This window comes from Notolepis coatsorum, assembly GCF_963971535.1.
Source record: "Notolepis coatsorum genome assembly, chromosome: 1".
Classification (NCBI taxonomy): domain Eukaryota; kingdom Metazoa; phylum Chordata; class Actinopteri; order Aulopiformes; family Paralepididae; genus Notolepis; species Notolepis coatsorum.
In genome coordinates, this window is record NC_140165.1 from 293,689,549 (window position 1) to 293,708,664 (window position 19,116).

At 46.7% G+C, this 19,116-nt stretch overlaps 1 protein-coding gene across 1 annotated transcript in view; it reads left to right on the forward strand.

The window, feature by feature from the left end:
• Positions 1-19,116, forward strand: part of slc25a15a (solute carrier family 25 member 15a) — a 35,939-nt gene that overhangs the window by 8,929 nt on the left and 7,894 nt on the right. The window contains exons 3-4 of the mRNA XM_084316756.1: positions 10,340-10,480; positions 11,612-11,787. Of these exons, the coding sequence (XP_084172882.1) occupies positions 10,340-10,480; positions 11,612-11,787 (317 nt within the window). The remainder of the gene's footprint in view (positions 1-10,339; positions 10,481-11,611; positions 11,788-19,116) is intronic.

Genomic DNA, 19,116 nt, shown 5'->3' on the forward strand with positions numbered 1-19,116 from the left:
TTTTCCGTTATGCTCCTGAGAGTGTGCTAGATAAAAATAGATAAAGTATAAAATAGAAAGTCAAGTACGTAAACAAAGTGTAAACAAAAAGTGTTCAATATACATATATACAATATACAATACAGTGTAGAAAAAAATTAGTAACTGAGTTACAATACAATACAGTATACAGTACAATGCAGAAATGGGATGAGGTACAACTTAGGGTAAGGTGCAATGAGGTATGAATTAGCTTCTGTTTACTTTGTGTTTTTCTTTAAAGGTATGATGAAATGGATTCACCTATGACCTTGTTTTATTTTCTATTGATGATGTGATATATGACTGATTTACACTGAATGTTTTATATTTGTATGTGTATATCTGTGAGGACCCCAGGAAGAATAGTCAACACGTTGATGATGACTAATGGGGATCCTAATAAACATAAACATAAATGACACTATTGATATGATGTGGAGAGAGTAAAAATACAAATAAAGATCAAAATAAGGTAATACTGTACAGTGTTGTTGACAACGCTACAGTTCCCCTCCAGGTATAATAAACTGTTATCCTGGTCCTCCAAGCAGGTTAAAAGTATTGACAGATACATGTTGACCCTATTCAGTTTTTGGGGGTTTGTAAACTAAAACATAGAATAATAGGGTTTTGCTATTTATTAAGAAACTATGAAGTTCAACAGTGGTGAAATTACTGAGACCGATTTTGATATTCGGGAGCTTCAATTTCCGATAATCGATATGCCGGTATACTTTTCTTCTAAGACTGTATGAAAACAGACAACTCCTTGTAAATATCCACAAATTGTAGTTTTTTCACGTAGAAAAGTCAATGAATGAATGAATAGTTTTATTTCGAACAATAAATATAAAGAAATAACAATAATAAAAAAGAAATACATCGATAATTTGCTGTGAAACGAAAACATATATAATAAAACAGATAACAGAAAACAGAAAAAGAGAAAAGTCAATAAAGATTGAAAGAAACCAAATAAAAACTTTGTATAGATTATTGCTTTAATGGACATTTCTTACACAAATAAATAGCCGTGTGCTTAAAATAAGAACAATGGCAGATACATCAACAGGCCTAGGCATGTTCTATCAGAACAAAAACATGGAACATCGGTGGTACTTTTGTCGATAGCGATATATTGGTTGTAACTGAGGGGTACAATTCCCTGACTGTATTGATAAGTATGGTATCATTAAACCACTACCGCTTTATGTACTTTAACTACTGGCCATACAGTACACGATATCTAAATATGATGAACACTTTCCCACAATGAAATCGGGTCCACACAAAGGTAATAATCAAATATTTAATATATAGCAAAGGGTACATATAACATTCACTATTACGTTTATGATTTGAATGCACTTGTAAGGCAAATGAGTACTCGTAGGCAAATCAACACTGAATGTCCAATCTCTGGTTACGCAGGAAGCAAGTATACAACCTGGCTCTTAGGGAATTATAACGATGGCACACTTAATGATTATAGCTGGATATACTGTAGGGGTCCTCCCGGTTGTAAGCCGGTAGGGGGGGTAGGAGAGCCGTCGGCAGTATCCCGTCTGGTCAACGATGTCTAGGGAGACTTCACGTACAGAAGACAGTGCAGTAGAATCTTGATCCACAGATGAATACACCTTGGCTCTCTTGTAGGCTGTAGCTGTAGCTGTAGCTCCACAGTGAAGAAGAAGCGAGGCGACCTCAGTCTGGTCTGAGCGCCGTCTCACCTTGACTCCTCCCGGGGTAAATCCAACACTCACCGGTGTTGGCGATTATCCGCTCCACAAATCAAAGTACCAAAGCAAATATATATTCCATGCCGCATAGGGCTCAGCAGTCGTCGGGTAGGTAATCCAATGTACAGGTCCACTCGGTCCTCGCCTAGAACTCCTCGGATGAAAGCACCACGTGTGGTCTGCCCAACCTGGTTAAGACTCTAGATAACACGAGGAAGCGATGGGGGTGCTGCTCACTTTAGAACTCTAACCGCACGATGCACCATACATAATAGACTATTATTACTTAATAGAAATACGGTGCCAAACTCTGACAATTCAGCTATTAATTCGCACAAGGTCTCAATGCTATTCTAAGGCCAAACAGGCCATACTACACCGCACGCGGTATCGTGGGGTGAGGCTTCACGTTCTGTTACTTAGTTGGGTAGAAGGGTAAAGGACTAAGGGATAAGAGGACTTCTACATTTACTTGCGCCATATTTATATGCACGGTGAACAAATAGTGCCACTCTCTTTTCGGTAGCCGTATTCCTGCGCAGAGCCGGGGTTAGTAGGGACATGTTTCGTCGGTACCATTGAACTTGGCTCCAAGGGGCTTGTCTCCTGGCGCCAGTTCCTTGTCCAATAAGAGAATGAACTATTATGGGCTATAGTAGACTAAAGGGGTATTCCGTGTATATGTACAAGGAATATACAAGGGATATCAAACGATATACAAATACTATTCAATATATATCCATAAATAAATATATATATTCGGTTTAATCTGATCCTTCACAACAGCCGCCCCCTAATTAGTCCCACCTAATTAGCTAAGCAGAGACAGATTAACCGCACTGTCCACTACTCAATGTCCGCTGTAAGGTCAGTCAACTCACAAAGTCATAGGGTCATGGTCGTCATCGATAGTATCGGGGAGCCTTGGCAGTTCTATTAGCCTCGCCACGGGTCGGGTGTAAGTCCGCCCTTGGACGAGCACTTCAGCTGCTCGGACCTTTCCATCGGCACCGGTGATCACTTTGCTTACGCGGCCAGCCGGCCACATAGCTCGGGGTAGTGACTGGTCGATAATCATGACGACTGTTCCTTCTGTCAAATTGTCTCTCTCTTTCACCCATTTCTGGCGGGTCTGTAGAGACGGTAGGTAGTGGAGTAGGAAGCTGTTCCAAAACTTGTCAGCCAGTACTTGACTGTACCTCCACATTCTTCGGCCGTTCGCTTCTTCAGGCCTGTACATTGTCTGGGGTAGCGCGGGGTCCAGCCGCCCCATCAAGAGTGTGTTGGGGGTGACTGGGTCGACATCTGCTACATCACTTGAGACGTAACCGAGGGGCTTTGAGTTCAATACTCCCTCGATCTCCGTGAGGACTGTCATTAGGACTTCTTCCGCCACGGTCTGGGCCCCAAGCACGGCGTACAGGGCTGTCTTTATGGAACGTACTTCTCGTTCCCAGGTTCCACCGAAGTGAGGTGCGTTCGGGGGATTAAACTGGAAGTCAATCTGGGATGGAGCGAGGTGGGTCTTAAGTTCTGGGCCCATTGCTTGGAAGCTCTCTCTCAGCTCTCTTTCTCCGCCTTTGAAGTTTGTCCCATGATCAGACAATAATGTAGACGGTTTTCCCTTCCGTGATGTGAATCTTCGGAAGGCCATAAGGAATGAGTCTGTGCTCATGGTTGGAAGGAGTTCGATATGTATCGCTCTGGTGGTCATGCATTTGAATACAATACCCCACCGCTTCTCGGTTCCTCTTCCTTTCTTTATATACAGCGGGCCGAAACAGTCCATACCGGTGGAGTGAAAAGGCTTGTCGCCGAGTCGGCGGCGACAGGGAGGTAGATCAGCCATCCGGGGTATACTGGGCTGGGCTCGCCACTTACGACAGTCTAGACAGGTTCGCTGGAAGCGCCGCACTGCTTCTCTCCCTTGCAGTATCCAATAACGACGTCTGATCTCCGCGAAGACTCTCTCTGCCCCTGCGTGGTGCACATCCTCGTCGTATTTCTTTATGATCAGCTCTGTGACCTTGTGTCGGCTGTTCAAGACTATCGGGTACTTGACGTCATCCGGTAAGTCTGGGGCTCTCCGCAGACGACCACCCACTCTGATGAGACTATGGGCGTCACTCTCGGGTGCCAGGTGGAGCAGTCTGCTGTCTGATGGGACTGGCTTTGCTCCCTGTAGACAGGCTAGCTCATCGGGGAACGAGTCTCTCTGGGCTCGTTGTAGTAGAAGAAGTTCTGCTTCTTCGTAGTCAGCTGCTGAAATGTCAGTTGTGGGCTGAACCTCTGGGTGGTGCCACAGAAATGTCTTTAGCTGCGCACTCTGTAGGGTGAGGCAATCGTCTAGATCGGGGTCTGTGGGGACGAGTGTGTGTGTCAACCCACAGAACATAGGTTTCTTGTTCTCTGCCTCCTCTTTACTCGCCTCCCGTGGGGTGGGTGTAGGCCACTTTTCTTCGGGGAGCTTGAGAAACTCTGGTCCGTCACTGTAGAGGTTGTGACGGGTGAGGTCATCCAGGGACATTCCCCGGGTGATGACGTCAGCTGGGTTGTGTTTGGTGTCCACATACCTCCAGCTCGCTACTTCTGTTAACTCTTGAATCTCGGTGACTCTGACTCCCACGAAGACCTTGTATCTGCACGAATCAGACCGGATCCATGTGAGTACGGTCGTGGAGTCTGACCACAAGATTGTTCTTTGCACCGGGATGGTGAGTTCATGTTGGATTAACGTGGCGAGCTGCGCTCCTGCTAGGGCTGCGCAGAGCTCTAGACGCGGGATAGATTGTTGCTTTCGTGGGGCTATTCTTGAGCGAGCCAGGATGAAAGCAGTATGTATTTCTCCTCCCTCCTCTCGGGCACGCAAGTAGGCCACCGAACCGTAGGCTACTTCGGAGGCGTCGCTGAATATGTGCAGGTCGATCTTGCATGTCTCTGGCCTCACTGTGGGTGGGAAGTAGCTGCGGCGTATATTAACACATGGGAGTGAGCGGAGTTCCGTCTCCCACTCTCTCCATGTGGATGCAAGGTGTTCGGGTATGGGATCGTCCCAGCCCTGGTCCTTGTCCCATAGCGCTCTTACAATCATCTTTGCCCTGGTGGTGTAAGGTAGAATACATCCCAACGGGTCATATTGTCTGGCGAGTGTTCGGTATACACTCCGTCTGGTGGTCGGTATTGCCGTCGACCTTCCCTGCTCCTTGGTCAGGGGTTTGTGTCTATAATGGAGCGAGTCTGTTTTGAAGCGCCAGACTAGTCCTAGTGTCATTTCTTGGGCTTCGCAGTACTTGCGGGTCGCTGCTGGCCCACTGCCTGAGATCAAAGCCGCCTTTGATCAGGGAGGCGCGGAGCTTGAGTAGGAGAGCCTCGGCTTCTTCTGGCGTCGAGACGCTTTGTAAACAGTTGTCCACGTAGAAACTATTTGTCACACTTTGTTGGACTTCTTCATCTGCTGCTGGGTCCTCTGCGACGTGTTTTTGTAGTGCAAACGTAGCACAGCATGGGCTGCATGTGGTTCCGAAAGGGAGGACTTCCCATTGATAGATGGCTGGGTGCTCATCTCCGATCCTCTCTCTCCATAGGAACCGCAGCAGGGGCTTGTCCTCCTCCACTAGTCTCACCTGCAGGAACATCCCTTTGATGTCGCCACTGATAGCCACCTTGTCCTGGCGGAAGCGTAGTAGCACGCCTAGTAGGGAGGGGCCGAGTGTTGGGCCGGCCAAGAGTTCTTTATTCAGATTTTGTGATCCGATCTGGTAGCTGCAGTTAAACACAATGCGATCCTTGCCGTTGTGGTGGACCTTGTGGTGCGGCACGTACCATGATTCGGTCGTCTGATCGGCCTCTTTAATGTCAATTTTCTTTATGTGTCCCGCTGTGATTAGTTTGTTAATCTCAGCGCGGTACACAGCTTCTTGAGCGGGGTCTTTGGCTAGGCGCCGCTCTGTGTTCAATAGATACCGCTCCGTCGCCTCTTTTGTGGCGTGAAAGGTGGGCATTCCCTCTCGCCTCAGGAGTGGAGTTGCGTATCTCATCACTCCGTTGACGTTGACTCTCTTTGTCCCGTGCTCGAGGAGGGCTATAGCGTAGATATCTTCCTTAGAACGAATGTCTTTCTTTTCGTTCTTAAAGGGCATTGTCTCTAGTGTCCATAGCCTCTCGACATGCTGCAGGAGTGTGGTGTCTCCTTCTGTCGCTCTGGAGTGGAGGCAGCTAGTGGCTGCTGTTCGGTTAAGAGACTTGGCGAGGGGGCCTTGTAATGTCCATCCTAGGCGGGTCTCGACTGCTGCAGGGCAACCTCGGGGTCCTGTATGGACCCGGTCTATCGGGACTATGAGGTCTGCATGGTCGGAGCCTATCAGCAGGGTCGGGGTGGCACCGTCTATGAGCGGGATAGGGAGTTGACGCAGGTGCACATATTTATCCATCAGCTTGGCGATGGGGTAGGTGTACTGCGATAGTCCTATTTCTTGGCTGGTGAAAGCATTAGTAATCCTATACCGTCTCTCGGGCTGCCCGCTGGCTGCGATAGTGAAGGAGACATTCTCGCCCTTTATCGTCTTTAGATCTCTTCTTATTGTCCGAATCGTCATCTGGTTCTCGCTCCCCCGCAGCCCCAGCTGGGCCGCAGCGGACGCGAGGAGAAGGGTCTTCTCTGACCCGTCGTCAAGGACGGCGTAAGTGTCCATGACCTTATCTTGGTAACTCAGTGTTACGCGGACCACCTTTAAGAGCACCTGGGCGCCGCTGCTGCTAGCGGGGTCAATGTACATAACACTTGCCTTTGTGCTGCTGGATGGTGCAGGCTTTCTTTTGTTACTGTCGTGTAGGACATCTAGGTGGGCTCCGTCACACCGACTACACCTCTTCTTGAGGCGGCACTCGGCTGCCATGTGACTGCGCGCACATCGGTAACAGCGCCTGTTGGACTTTATCCAGTGACTCACTTCTTCAGCGGTCATCTTCTTGAACTGGTCACATTGTGACAACCAGTGTTCCTTCTCGCAGTACGGGCACACCATCTTCCACTTCTCTTTTATCGAGGGGGTACTGTGGTTCTTGCTGCTCGGTACTGATTCTGATTGGTGCATGACAGTCACCGATCTTCGGCCATCGTTTACTCTCCTAGGTCCCTCTCTGGAGCTTGGTGTGCTCCGCACGAACGTATCCAGCCGTAGGCTGCTGACTTCTCTCGCCAGGAAGTCGGCTAGGTCTAGGAGGGATGGCTCGGGACCGTTAGGATCACGGTGGTCTCTTTGCCGCCTGAAGCGCTCCTGTCGGGCGGGCGGCAGCTTCTCTAAAATCCTCTCGACGTTCGAGTTTGCGTATAGTTCGTGCATACCCTTTTCTCGTTGCGCCCCCAGCATCCCTACCAGGGATTGTACTTTGATAGACAGGTCGTCTAGTGAGCGATTGTCTGTTGCTGGGGGTAGGCGGTCAATATGCCTTATCTCTTGTATTACGTAATCCCATATACGTCCATATCTTTGGTCTAGTGCTGCTAGAGCCGCTGTGTATGGGGTAGTAGAGGTGGCATAGGCCAGCGCTATGTTGTGCGCTCTGGGCACTTTCAGGTGCTTCAATAGGATCGCATACTTGTGGCGTTCATCAGCTACATCCACCATCATTGTCTCTAAGCACATCCGTAGCTCCGTGTACTGTGCTCGGTTCTCATGGGTGAAGTCTGGAAACGTCGGTGTGCCAATGTATGACGCCGTGGATGGCTGGCACATCGGTGAGCGTTGGAAGAGAGGCCTCCTGGGCGAGTCTCCTCTTACGCCTCTCGGTGGGCTGGTACTGGCAGGGTACCATGGCCCGCTGGTCCAGGTGCTATTCCTCGGGACTGGTCGTGCGTCATGCTCACCCGTGAATCGAGTCGGGGGTCTGTAGCGCAGAGCCGCGGGGGTATAGCCTGGGCTGTACTGGACCTCCTGGTCCTGTGGAGTAATGTGCTGCTGTCGGGCTTGACTCTCCTCTTCTCCCTCTTCTTCCTCTGCCAGGTTTTCTAGATCCTGTAGTCGTCTATTTAGCCTCTCCGCGGTGTCCGCTGTTCCTTCCTTGTAGCTGGGTCTCACTTGGACCGGTCGGGGAAGGAGTTCGGAGGGGGGTGTGGGCTCTCGCTGGCGGTCGGGCTCAGGGTCGCTTAATCGGTTAGGGGAGGGTGCCCTTGACCCGTGTCTTGACGAGGCCCTGGAACCCCTTGTGGAGGGAGGGGGTGTTGCCTTGGTGATCAGCTGCTCCATTAGCTGCGCTTGTAGTCTGTCGCGCTCGGCTTCGCGCTTGGTGAGATCTGCTTCTCTTTGGGCACCGGCAGCGGCACGCTGGGTGTCGGCCCGGTCTCTTGCCATATTCTCTTCCGTCTGAAGGCGTCTCAGCTCCAGACGTATGTGCTCTTCTTCGCTCCGTTGCTGTGTTTGGAGTCGATCGCGTTCACCCTGAAGTCGATCGCGTTCACCCTGAAGTCGATCGCGTTCGGTAGAGGCTGCCAGGGTGGCGAGGAACGCCTGTGACAGCATCCTCTCTGCCTCGCTGGGGGAAGACGCTTGTTGAGGTGAGCCGCTCCTGGCAGTACCCGTTGGGGATGCGTTCCCCTGCGGGGAGTCCTGGAGCTCTATCTCCTCGGCGCTCTCCTCCTCTTGTTCCGTGCAGAGTTCCATCTCTGGAGGGTTGTCTTCCTCCCGGAGCTCTTGGGGGACTACTTCTTCGGTCTTGGCGGGGGGTAAAGTCGTGTCAGTTCCCTCCTGGTCCCCACCGTGAGCTTGGTCAGTTACATTAGAACCCACTAGGGCCTCTGTGGTCGGGGTATCCTGGTTGATAGGGTGGGACATAATTTTACTTTCTACTTTTACCGCGTTTACCGTTTGTAGAAGGCTAGGTAGTATACTGGCAGCGTAATCCTCTAAGTACTGAGGTGGCTGTCGTCTACGCTGCGGGCGTTCTACTTTAGGAGGACCGTTTCGTGGAGTGTTCATCATAGGCCATTTCAATATTAATACCACTATATTAATATTACACTAATTACCATCCGGCTCGAAGGACCAATTGTAACTGAGGGGTACAATTCCCTGACTGTATTGATAAGTATGGTATCATTAAACCACTACCGCTTTATGTACTTTAACTACTGGCCATACAGTACACGATATCTAAATATGATGAACACTTTCCCACAATGAAATCGGGTCCACACAAAGGTAATAATCAAATATTTAATATATAGCAAAGGGTACATATAACATTCACTATTACGTTTATGATTTGAATGCACTTGTAAGGCAAATGAGTACTCGTAGGCAAATCAACACTGAATGTCCAATCTCTGGTTACGCAGGAAGCAAGTATACAACCTGGCTCTTAGGGAATTATAACGATGGCACACTTAATGATTATAGCTGGATATACTGTAGGGGTCCTCCCGGTTGTAAGCCGGTAGGGGGGGTAGGAGAGCCGTCGGCAGTATCCCGTCTGGTCAACGATGTCTAGGGAGACTTCACGTACAGAAGACAGTGCAGTAGAATCTTGATCCACAGATGAATACACCTTGGCTCTCTTGTAGGCTGTAGCTGTAGCTGTAGCTCCACAGTGAAGAAGAAGCGAGGCGACCTCAGTCTGGTCTGAGCGCCGTCTCACCTTGACTCCTCCCGGGGTAAATCCAACACTCACCGGTGTTGGCGATTATCCGCTCCACAAATCAAAGTACCAAAGCAAATATATATTCCATGCCGCATAGGGCTCAGCAGTCGTCGGGTAGGTAATCCAATGTACAGGTCCACTCGGTCCTCGCCTAGAACTCCTCGGATGAAAGCACCACGTGTGGTCTGCCCAACCTGGTTAAGACTCTAGATAACACGAGGAAGCGATGGGGGTGCTGCTCACTTTAGAACTCTAACCGCACGATGCACCATACATAATAGACTATTATTACTTAATAGAAATACGGTGCCAAACTCTGACAATTCAGCTATTAATTCGCACGAGGTCTCAATGCTATTCTAAGGCCAAACAGGCCATACTACACCGCACGCGGTATCGTGGGGTGAGGCTTCACGTTCTGTTACTTAGTTGGGTAGAAGGGTAAAGGACTAAGGGATAAGAGGACTTCTACATTTACTTGCGCCATATTTATATGCACGGTGAACAAATAGTGCCACTCTCTTTTCGGTAGCCGTATTCCTGCGCAGAGCCGGGGCTAGTAGGGACATGTTTCGTCGGTACCATTGAACTTGGCTCCAAGGGGCTTGTCTCCTGGCGCCAGTTCCTTGTCCAATAAGAGAATTAACTATTATGGGCTATAGTAGACTAAAGGGGTATTCCGTGTATATGTACAAGGAATATACAAGGGATATCAAACGATATACAAATACTATTCAATATATATCCATAAATAAATATATATATTCGGTTTAATCTGATCCTTCACAACATTGGTAAAAGGCTAACATTGACCGATAATATCTGTCTAGCCCTAGAAATAAGCTAAAGAGTGAGGGGAACATTCACTCTTATGGATAACTGCTCAGCAGTGTTCCTCTTTACCTGGTACATCTGTTTACAGTAATTTTGTTCCCTGTGATCAGTGATATCCAGAAGGCGTGTGCAGGGTCCCTGTCCTCCATCTTCTCCTCCCTGGCGTCATGTCCTACAGGGCTGGTGAAATGTCGCCTGCAGGCCATGCATGAAATGCAGGCATCTGGCAAGATAGCAAGCGGACAGAAGAGGTCAGTCAGTGAGATCAGAAGGAGATGAGATGTTTGGATGAAAGTTTTTGTCATTGTTTTGTCAGTTACATCAAAGGCCCTATCTGTGATCCAAAAGTCAACCAATAGGAAGCCTCATGACCAAAAATAAAAAGAAATAGGAATGAAGACATTATTTAGACAGGTAGCCTAAATATGACTTTTTTTCCTATTTTATTTGCGGTATTTTGTGGATGTAAAATGTTTTAATGTAGTGTTTATAAACACTGGGGTAAAACAGACCTACAGTATAATTTCTGCTTTATGATATTTTAACAAAGTTCCAAAACTCTTATTTTCCCTTTACAGATCAAACTCTTCAAGAATGTATAAATATATCACACATTATGATACAAAATAAATCACAGAGTGGGTCTTAGGATGGAGGAAAGAAAAAACACAATCACTAGATATTTTTATGAACATTAATTCCTGTAATTCTGTTACATCAAAGTAATTTTTTATCATTAAAGCAAATATTACATATCTAGTATGTTGCATTTGCAAGAAAAAAATACAAATGATCTTAACTGTGGTTCAATTGGCTGTACAGTTATAAAAAAAATACAAGGAACACAGCAACATTATTGGAAATTCACTTACCTTCTTCTCCAGAGTCAGACAAGAAGATAGACACCAATTCTGAAATTATTGTTGTCGTCAATGTTGTGTTTGTTTTTGAAAAATGTAATAAAAAAAAATGTATAAAAAAAAAAAAAAAGTTAGACACCAATTCCCTCTCTGGGCGTTCAAGTAGAAAGATATCCAGTTGCACACTAGCCTAGCTTAGCACAAATGAATGAAAGGGGATGAACAGCAGCTAGGCTATAGGAATTGGCCAACTAACACCTCTCCCAGAGTTTTAAGCTAGGCTAGACACTTCTCATCCATTTCCATTCATTGTGCTAAGCTAGGCTAATGTGCAGCCAGCCTTTCTACTAACTAGACCCACAGAAATGGGTGTCTTTTTATCTGACTCTGGAGAAGATGGTAAGCTCATTTCCCATAATGTTGCCGTGTTCCTTTAAAGGGGGGTTCTCAGTTTTACACCCTGAGCTCTAGTGTGATTCTAACTGGTGTTGTTTGTGTGGTGTCTCCTGGTGTGATCTTCAGCACAGTGTGGACTGTAGTGAAGACTGTATTGAAGAATAACGGCCCCCTGGGGTTCTACCAAGGCTTGACAACAACCATTGTGAGGGAGATACCAGGCTACTTCTGTTTCTTCGGGGCCTATGAACTTAGCCGCTCTACATTCGCCAATTACATGGGCACGGACAAGGATGGCATAGGTATGGCTGTTACGGTGTGGCATCTTCCAAATCACTTCCAAACGATGTCACAGTTTTGGGTAATATTGCAATACCACTGGCTGAAGTAAGTTGAACATTGTTTCAAGTTTCTTTAATAGTTGTCATACAGAAGTACAGAATACTTTTATACAAAATGCTTCTTACTGTTACGCTCCAGAGACTGTGCTAGACAAGATAAGTATGAAATAAAATAGTATAGCATGTAAAATAGAAGTAAAAATAGAGGTCACAGTGTTCAGTATAGACATATGTACAATGTTCGATGCAGAATAGAAGTAACTGAGTTACCATACAATATACAATATACTATGCAATGTACTAATATACAATACTATATAGTGCAAAGCAGAAATGGGATGAGGTACAATTTAGGTACAATTTACAGTAAGGTGTACGAGTTGTAGTGCAAATCCTTTTACCAATAAATATAAAGTGTGTTTAGGTGATCTAAAGTGTGGAGAGTGGGTGCTGCAGTGTGTTGTTTGTTTAAAGTGAGTGTGTGAGTGTGGGTGTGTGTGCTGTGTGCATTTGATGGTTGTTGCAAGGTGTTTATTGTTCGTTGAGCAGCCTGATGGCCTGGGGATAGAAGCTTCTTCTGAGTCTTTCTGTGCTCGCCTTGAGACTCCGGTATCGCTTGCCTGACCGCAGCAGTTCAAAGAGGCAGTTGTTCGGGTGGCTGGAGTCCTTGATGATTCTCTTAGCCTTACCCCTGCACCGCTTGTTGTAAATGTTCTGGAGAGTGGGAAGCCCCCCTCCAATTGTGCGTTCGGCTGAACGTGTCACTCTTTGTAGTCTGCTACGGTCTTGTGCGGTGCTATTCCCAAACCAGGAGGTGATGTTGCCAGTCAGGATGCTCTCTATTGTACATGAGTAGAAGTTCTTAAGGATCGTCTGACTGACTTGGAACTTCCTTAGGCGCCTGAGGAAGTAGAGGCGTTGTCGTGCCTTCTTCACAACACTGTCAATGTGTGTGGTCCATGTCAAGTCCTTGGATATGTGGGCTCCGAGGTACTTGAAACTGTTCACTCTCTCAACCGGTGCCCCGTCGATGCTGAGGGGGCTGTAGTCCTTGACCCCCGACCTCCTGAAGTCCACAATCATCTCTTGTTTTGCTGACTTTCAGGGAGAGGCAGTTCTCCTGACACCACTGTGACAGATTCTCTACCTCTTCCAGGTAGGCCCTCTCGTCGTTGGCAGAGATCAGGCCCACCACTACTGTGTCATCAGCAAATTTGATGATTGTGTTGTTGTTCCGCTGTGCCACGCAGTCATGTGTGTACAGGGAGTAGAGGAGGGGGCTCAGAACACAGCCCTGGGGCAGGGCTGTACGTTAACTTTTTTTGCACATAGCACTGGTGCTACAGAGGTTGATCGTTTTGTAGCACAGGCCAAAATCTTGTAGCACAAGTATAAAATGTGTTATATTTGTAACAGTCACAAATGTGCCTATTGTATTTGTGTTATTTAGTTGCAGTGCCATGTTTGGCTGTCATTTTATGCTGACAAGTTGACATCACACAGCCAGACACGTTACGTGTAAGGAATTATGGGATTTGGTGTTGGGTGTATGGACTCTACTAGGGGTGGGAATCACCAGTTTCATCACGATACGATACGATATAGATTCTTTGGACAACAATACGATATTTGCTGATATATGCCACGATATGATACGATGCAGGTGCCTGCAATCGATGAGACGATATCATAATTACATAAGCCCATTTAACACAATCAGTAACATTTAGATCAACTCAAAAAAGGCAACGGAAATATCATTTGACATTTTTATTTTTGACCTCTTCCAGACTTTTAAAGGAAAAACAATCTATTGTTTTTAATACACATAGACCTCCTGTTCACTGTAAAGTGCCACGTTTTGATATATTGAGCTTTAAACTTTAAGTTAAATGTTTTGGAACTCACAACACGCAACCGTTTTATGTTGCATGATCATGAATACATTTATTTTGTATTGTATTTTTTATGTTTAAATATCAACATTATCTGTCCACCCTCAGTACATTTACTATCAATATAATATACTCGTCTGACTTCATGTGATCTTTCCAAACGCGCACACACACACACACACACAGAGAAGGGAGAATGTCTGCCCCCTCCTCCTCACTCTGAAGAATCTATATCGTATCGTATCGTGATGAAACTGGTGATTCCCACCCCTAGTAGAGCATTCTGTTCTCTCTATATGGCTATGAACCGCTTGTTGTTAGCTCATGCTAACGTAACGTTCATTTCGGACTTTATGACGCGAGGATTGCAAAGCATATTATATGCATTTGCCCTGTTGCCGAATAAAACAGCAGGGATTTGTTTTGGGTCGCGACAACACTATCCACTAGCTCTGTTTCAATGTCCGCGTTCCAAAGGCTACTGTCTGCTGCTGAGACGAGTCCTGCTCACCTGCTGTGTTGTGAGCTGAGCCGAGCGGATAGAGTCACTGCTCGCAACTCGCGGGGATATTGTTCGCTAGGGATTATGGGATTTGGTGTTTGATATATGGAGTCTTACGCAGAAGGGACATTGTATTTAATCGCACAAGACTACAAGTACCAAGTGGATAGCGCCGTGGTCCATTAATTTACCGTCACACTTATTTTTTATTTTTTTTTGCTTGCGCCACGGGCCATCGCACCCGTGCTAGTGAAGTCAATTCATTCATCGCACAGACTGACGTCAGTGTCGCACGTGCGACATATATATCGCACTGTACAGGCCTGCCCTGGGGGGCCCCTATGTTGAGCGTGATGGATGAGGAGGTGCAGTTGCCTGCTCTTACCACCTGGGGTCTGCCCGTCAGGAAGTCCAAGACCCACTGGCAGAGGTCATAGTTCAAGCCCAGGTCCCTGAGCTTGGCTATGAGTTTGGAGGGGACTATGGTATTGAATGCTGAGCTGTAGTCGATGAACAGCATTCTCACATAGTTCCCCTGCCTCTTGTCCAGGTGTGATGCTGCTGTGTGCAGCACATGGGCTATGGCGTCCTCCGTGGACCTGTTAGGGCGGTATGCAAATTGCAGGGGGTCCAGGTTGATGGGGAGGGAGGAACAGATGTAGCCCTTCACTAGCTTCTCAAAGCACTTCATGGCTATGGAGGTGAGAGCTACAGGGCGGTAGTCGTTGAGTCGTTTTTTGGGTACAGGGATGATAGTGGACTTCTTCAGACAGGTGGTGATGACAGCCTGTTCTAAGGACAGGTTAAAGATGTCAGTGAATACTGGGGCCAGTTGGTCGGCACAGACTTTTAGGACGCGGCCGGGGATGCCGTCCGGTCCTGCTGCCTTCCTGATATTCACTTTCTTAAAGGTCCTCCTCACCTCATGTTCTGTTATTCTGAACACTGAATCTCCATCGGCAGACCCCCCCCTCCCCATTGCCGTGGCTTGTAGGCTGGTGTTGTTATTCACAGCCTCAAACCTTGCATAGAAGGTATTGAGATAATTTGCTAAGGAGATGTCACTGTTCAGTTTGAGGCTGTTCAATGTCCTGTATTTGGAATAGGTCTAATAAACGGTCCTACCCCATCCATGAGCAATTGAGATTCAAGATTCAAGAGGTTTATTTGTCACATACATACCAGGGCATACAGTGAAATGCCTGCAGCGCTTTTATTGTGCAATAATACTAAATAATAAAATAGACATAATAAACAGGTAATAAAATAGACATAAAATAGACATGATAAAATAGACATGTTAAAGTCCTGAGATAATGCAATACAATGTTAGCTACGAATTAAGGCACTGGGTCCTATGTACACTACTATACAATATACAGTTTTTACTCTATATCCTTATGCTATACTTGCTATTTCTAAACTATTATATACAAGAACCACAACAGTTCTTTCCTTAAAGTGACCTTTATTTGCCTCTTTCCTTTAAAGTGTCCTTTCCATTGTGTTTAAAGTGACCGTTTGTGTGTGAGCGAATGCAGAATGTGTGTTGTGTGTGTGTATGTGTGTGCTCATGTATACTTGTGTGTGGAGAGTTCAGTGTTCAATGTTCTGATGGCCTGGGGGAAGAAGCTGAGCCTTAGGGGCCTTTCTCACTCACTACTCGGGGCCGAATCAGCGCCGGGTCGCGCCCAAAAGGGGTGTGTCTGTCTGAGTGGGAACGCTCACCCCCGTCCCCGCCCCTCGCTGATTCGTCCCCGGGGGCGGTGAACCTGGGACGCTTGAAATAGGTGGTTTCGAGTGCGCGCCGGTGGGAGCGGGGGGCGTGGTGTACAAGCTTGTACCAAAACACGGGAGGCTTCTGTATCAACGTGCTGACACACACAGCATCGTTACTGTCATGCTTCATGCTTGCTTGAATTTTGGGCAGATAAAAACACACAGCAACAACTGGACAATGTTCAAATGCATTTATTTCTATTAGACCAGTGGTGCCCAACCAGTCGGCCGTGGTCGACCAGTAGATCAATGACATGCTATATAATTGCCACGAGCGATGGGATAATGTTAGCTTCTGAATAGGCTAAGCCAACTAGCGTTAGCTGTTAGCTTAGCGTTTGCCACAATGCTATACTATTATACTGGCATATTCCATTCACGTTAGCATGTAAGCTAACAAAATCAGCGCCTATGAGACTTAAACTCCGCCAGGGGTGCAGTGCTGGGCATACGCGGTCAAACGACGTTTGGGCTTCGTCACTGAGGCCGAAGTGCGCGCATCCTATTATTATGCAAAGTCTAGGTGATAAGTGCCGGCGCGACGACACAAAAATGACTCGTCGCGGCACTTATCACCTAGACTTTGCATAATAATAGGATACCGACAACCAAATACAAGCCCTGTAGGTGGGGGGTTGCTTGATCTACCGACTGGAAGGATGAGACAAGGTGTATCATCTGTTCTGTGCGCAACCGAGAGAACATGTATGCGCGTGCACGTGCGCGCGTGCACAGGCGTTTGGCCTTCGCCCATATTACGACTGCACCCCTGAACTCCGCTTTTGGTGTTCAATTGTGTTGATGTTAGTTTGAGAGGCAGAACACACAGTGAATGTATCCGTTTTGTTTATTGCACGTTCTTTGCTGAAAAATAAGTGCTACAGTGGCTATACTAGACTAGTACTAGGCTAAGCTAACTAGCGTTAGCTTAGCGTTAGCCCTGGGAAACGCTCAAAAGCGAACTCTACAACACCATCCATTCGTGAGAAAAGGGGGTGGGTTATATTGACAAGGCTTGACAACAGAGGTTCAAATATAACTTCATATTTATTGGTTATTTGTAGGGATGCCCCGATCGATCGGCCACCGATCGTTATCGGCCGATAATCAGTATAAATATGCGATCGGGGAATTCCGATAATTAGTCATATTCGCCGATCGCGGAAACTGATCAAGTGGATATCTCACTCGCTTGTCTCAGACGCACAGGACCTGCAAACTGCTCCTCCTCCCTAGCCCCGCCCGTACCCGTGTAGAGTTTGTAAACACAGAGGAGGCGGACCTCCTCTGCTGAGTCTAGATAGTGCATTCGACCTGAGCTAACGTTAGCTACCTAGCTATCGTTACTGTTTAAACAAAATTACCCAGTCAACTATTCACTTTTAGTAGGCATTGTCTAACGGTATTTAGCCGGCTAGCTACTGATAGCTCCGGATATCAACAAATGCCCCAGGAAGTCTAGTATATCCATGTTGATATCTCCGTTAGCTTGCGTTAGCTTGCGTTAGCTGACGTTAGTTCACTGTTAAAAACGAAATGTCCGATTGAACTAAATAGTTGTCTTAACGTCATCTAGCCGGCTAGCAGTAGCTACAGATAGCTCCTGATATCAATGTCTTATAACATTGATTGAATGCGTATTCGAGCTGAGGGCTTGCTGAATGTGAAATGACCAAAGCATAACGTTACCAATAGGGTCCCGCTGCAGCGCCGGAGAATCCTTTTTGGAGCTGGTCGAGGCTACTAGAGTACACACAGACAGTGGAGCTGTTTGCAGATAGCGAGCATTTTGACTTGTTGCGTGGTGGCGATGTCTCGCAGATAATACAAGTACAAGTCTAATTATATAATATATATATTTTATAAAAAAAAAAAACTTTTTATATAAAACATTTTAATTTCTTTTTAATCAAAAACGATCGGTATCGGATCGGTATCGGCCGATATGGCTCACGACGATCGGTGATCGGTATCGGTGGCAAAAAACGTGATCGGGGCATCCCTAGTTATTTGTTTTATTTTATATCAGCATCCAGTCTCCACCGTGTCTTCCTGTTTACATTTTCGAGCGTGACATCATCGCCTACGGCAAGCTTACAAGGTCAAAACGCAAACCGTAAACAAAACCCAGAGCGCACCAAGACTGAGTGTGTACACAAACTAGAGGGGGGAGAGGGGGGGGGGGAGTTCGCATCAGATCTCGGAACGGATTAGAACGGAATGGAACGGAACCGAATGGGTGAGTGAGAAAGGCCCCTTTTAGTCTCTCTGTCCTTGCTGTGTGTGTGCGTAGGCGCTTGCCTGACCGCAGCAGCTTGAACAGGCTGTTGTTGGGGTGGTGGGGGTCTTTCATTATTCTGCAGGCTCTGGATTTGCACCTCCTGTTATATAAGTCCTGCAGGGGCGGTAATGCAATACCCGTAGTACTCTCTGCTGAGCGCACCACTCTCTGTAGGGCCTTCCTGTCCTGGGCCGTGCTGTTTCCAAACCAGGCAGTGATGTCAGAATGCTCTCTACAGCCCCGGAATAGAAGGAGTGGAGTATCTTCCCCGATACTCTGAACTTCCTTAATGAATTGTCTCAGGTGATAGAGGCGCTGTTTCGCCTTTTTTACCACAGAGTCTATGTGTGTTGTCCATGTCAGGTCCTCTGTGATGTGGAGTCTTAAAACTGCTCACCCTGTCCACGATAGCCCCATTTATCCACAGTGGCGTGGCATTGAATTGTGCTACCTACCATTTCAGAAAAGAGCCTCAACAGCATAAAGGGTGATAACAAAATAGTGATTATTGAGTTGATTTCAGAATATGCGTCATAGGCTACATATTTGTATGTTCACATGTTAAAAAATAAAAATAAAAAAGTTATTATAAAAAAAAATTGTCATAGCCATAGGCACGGGTATTGTTGAATTACTGTCCCTTGTTTAGTCTAAGCGCAGCTTTCTTCAGTGGAATGAAAAACGTACTGTACGGGACGTATTTGTGTCAATGTGAGATTATCTCTTAGTACTGCCATACTGTATATTGCTGTGTGGTGCTGCTTACAATGACACAATTTCCTCCCCAGGAGAAATACAACTCTTTTTATCTTTCTGGTTAAAACGAATAACAG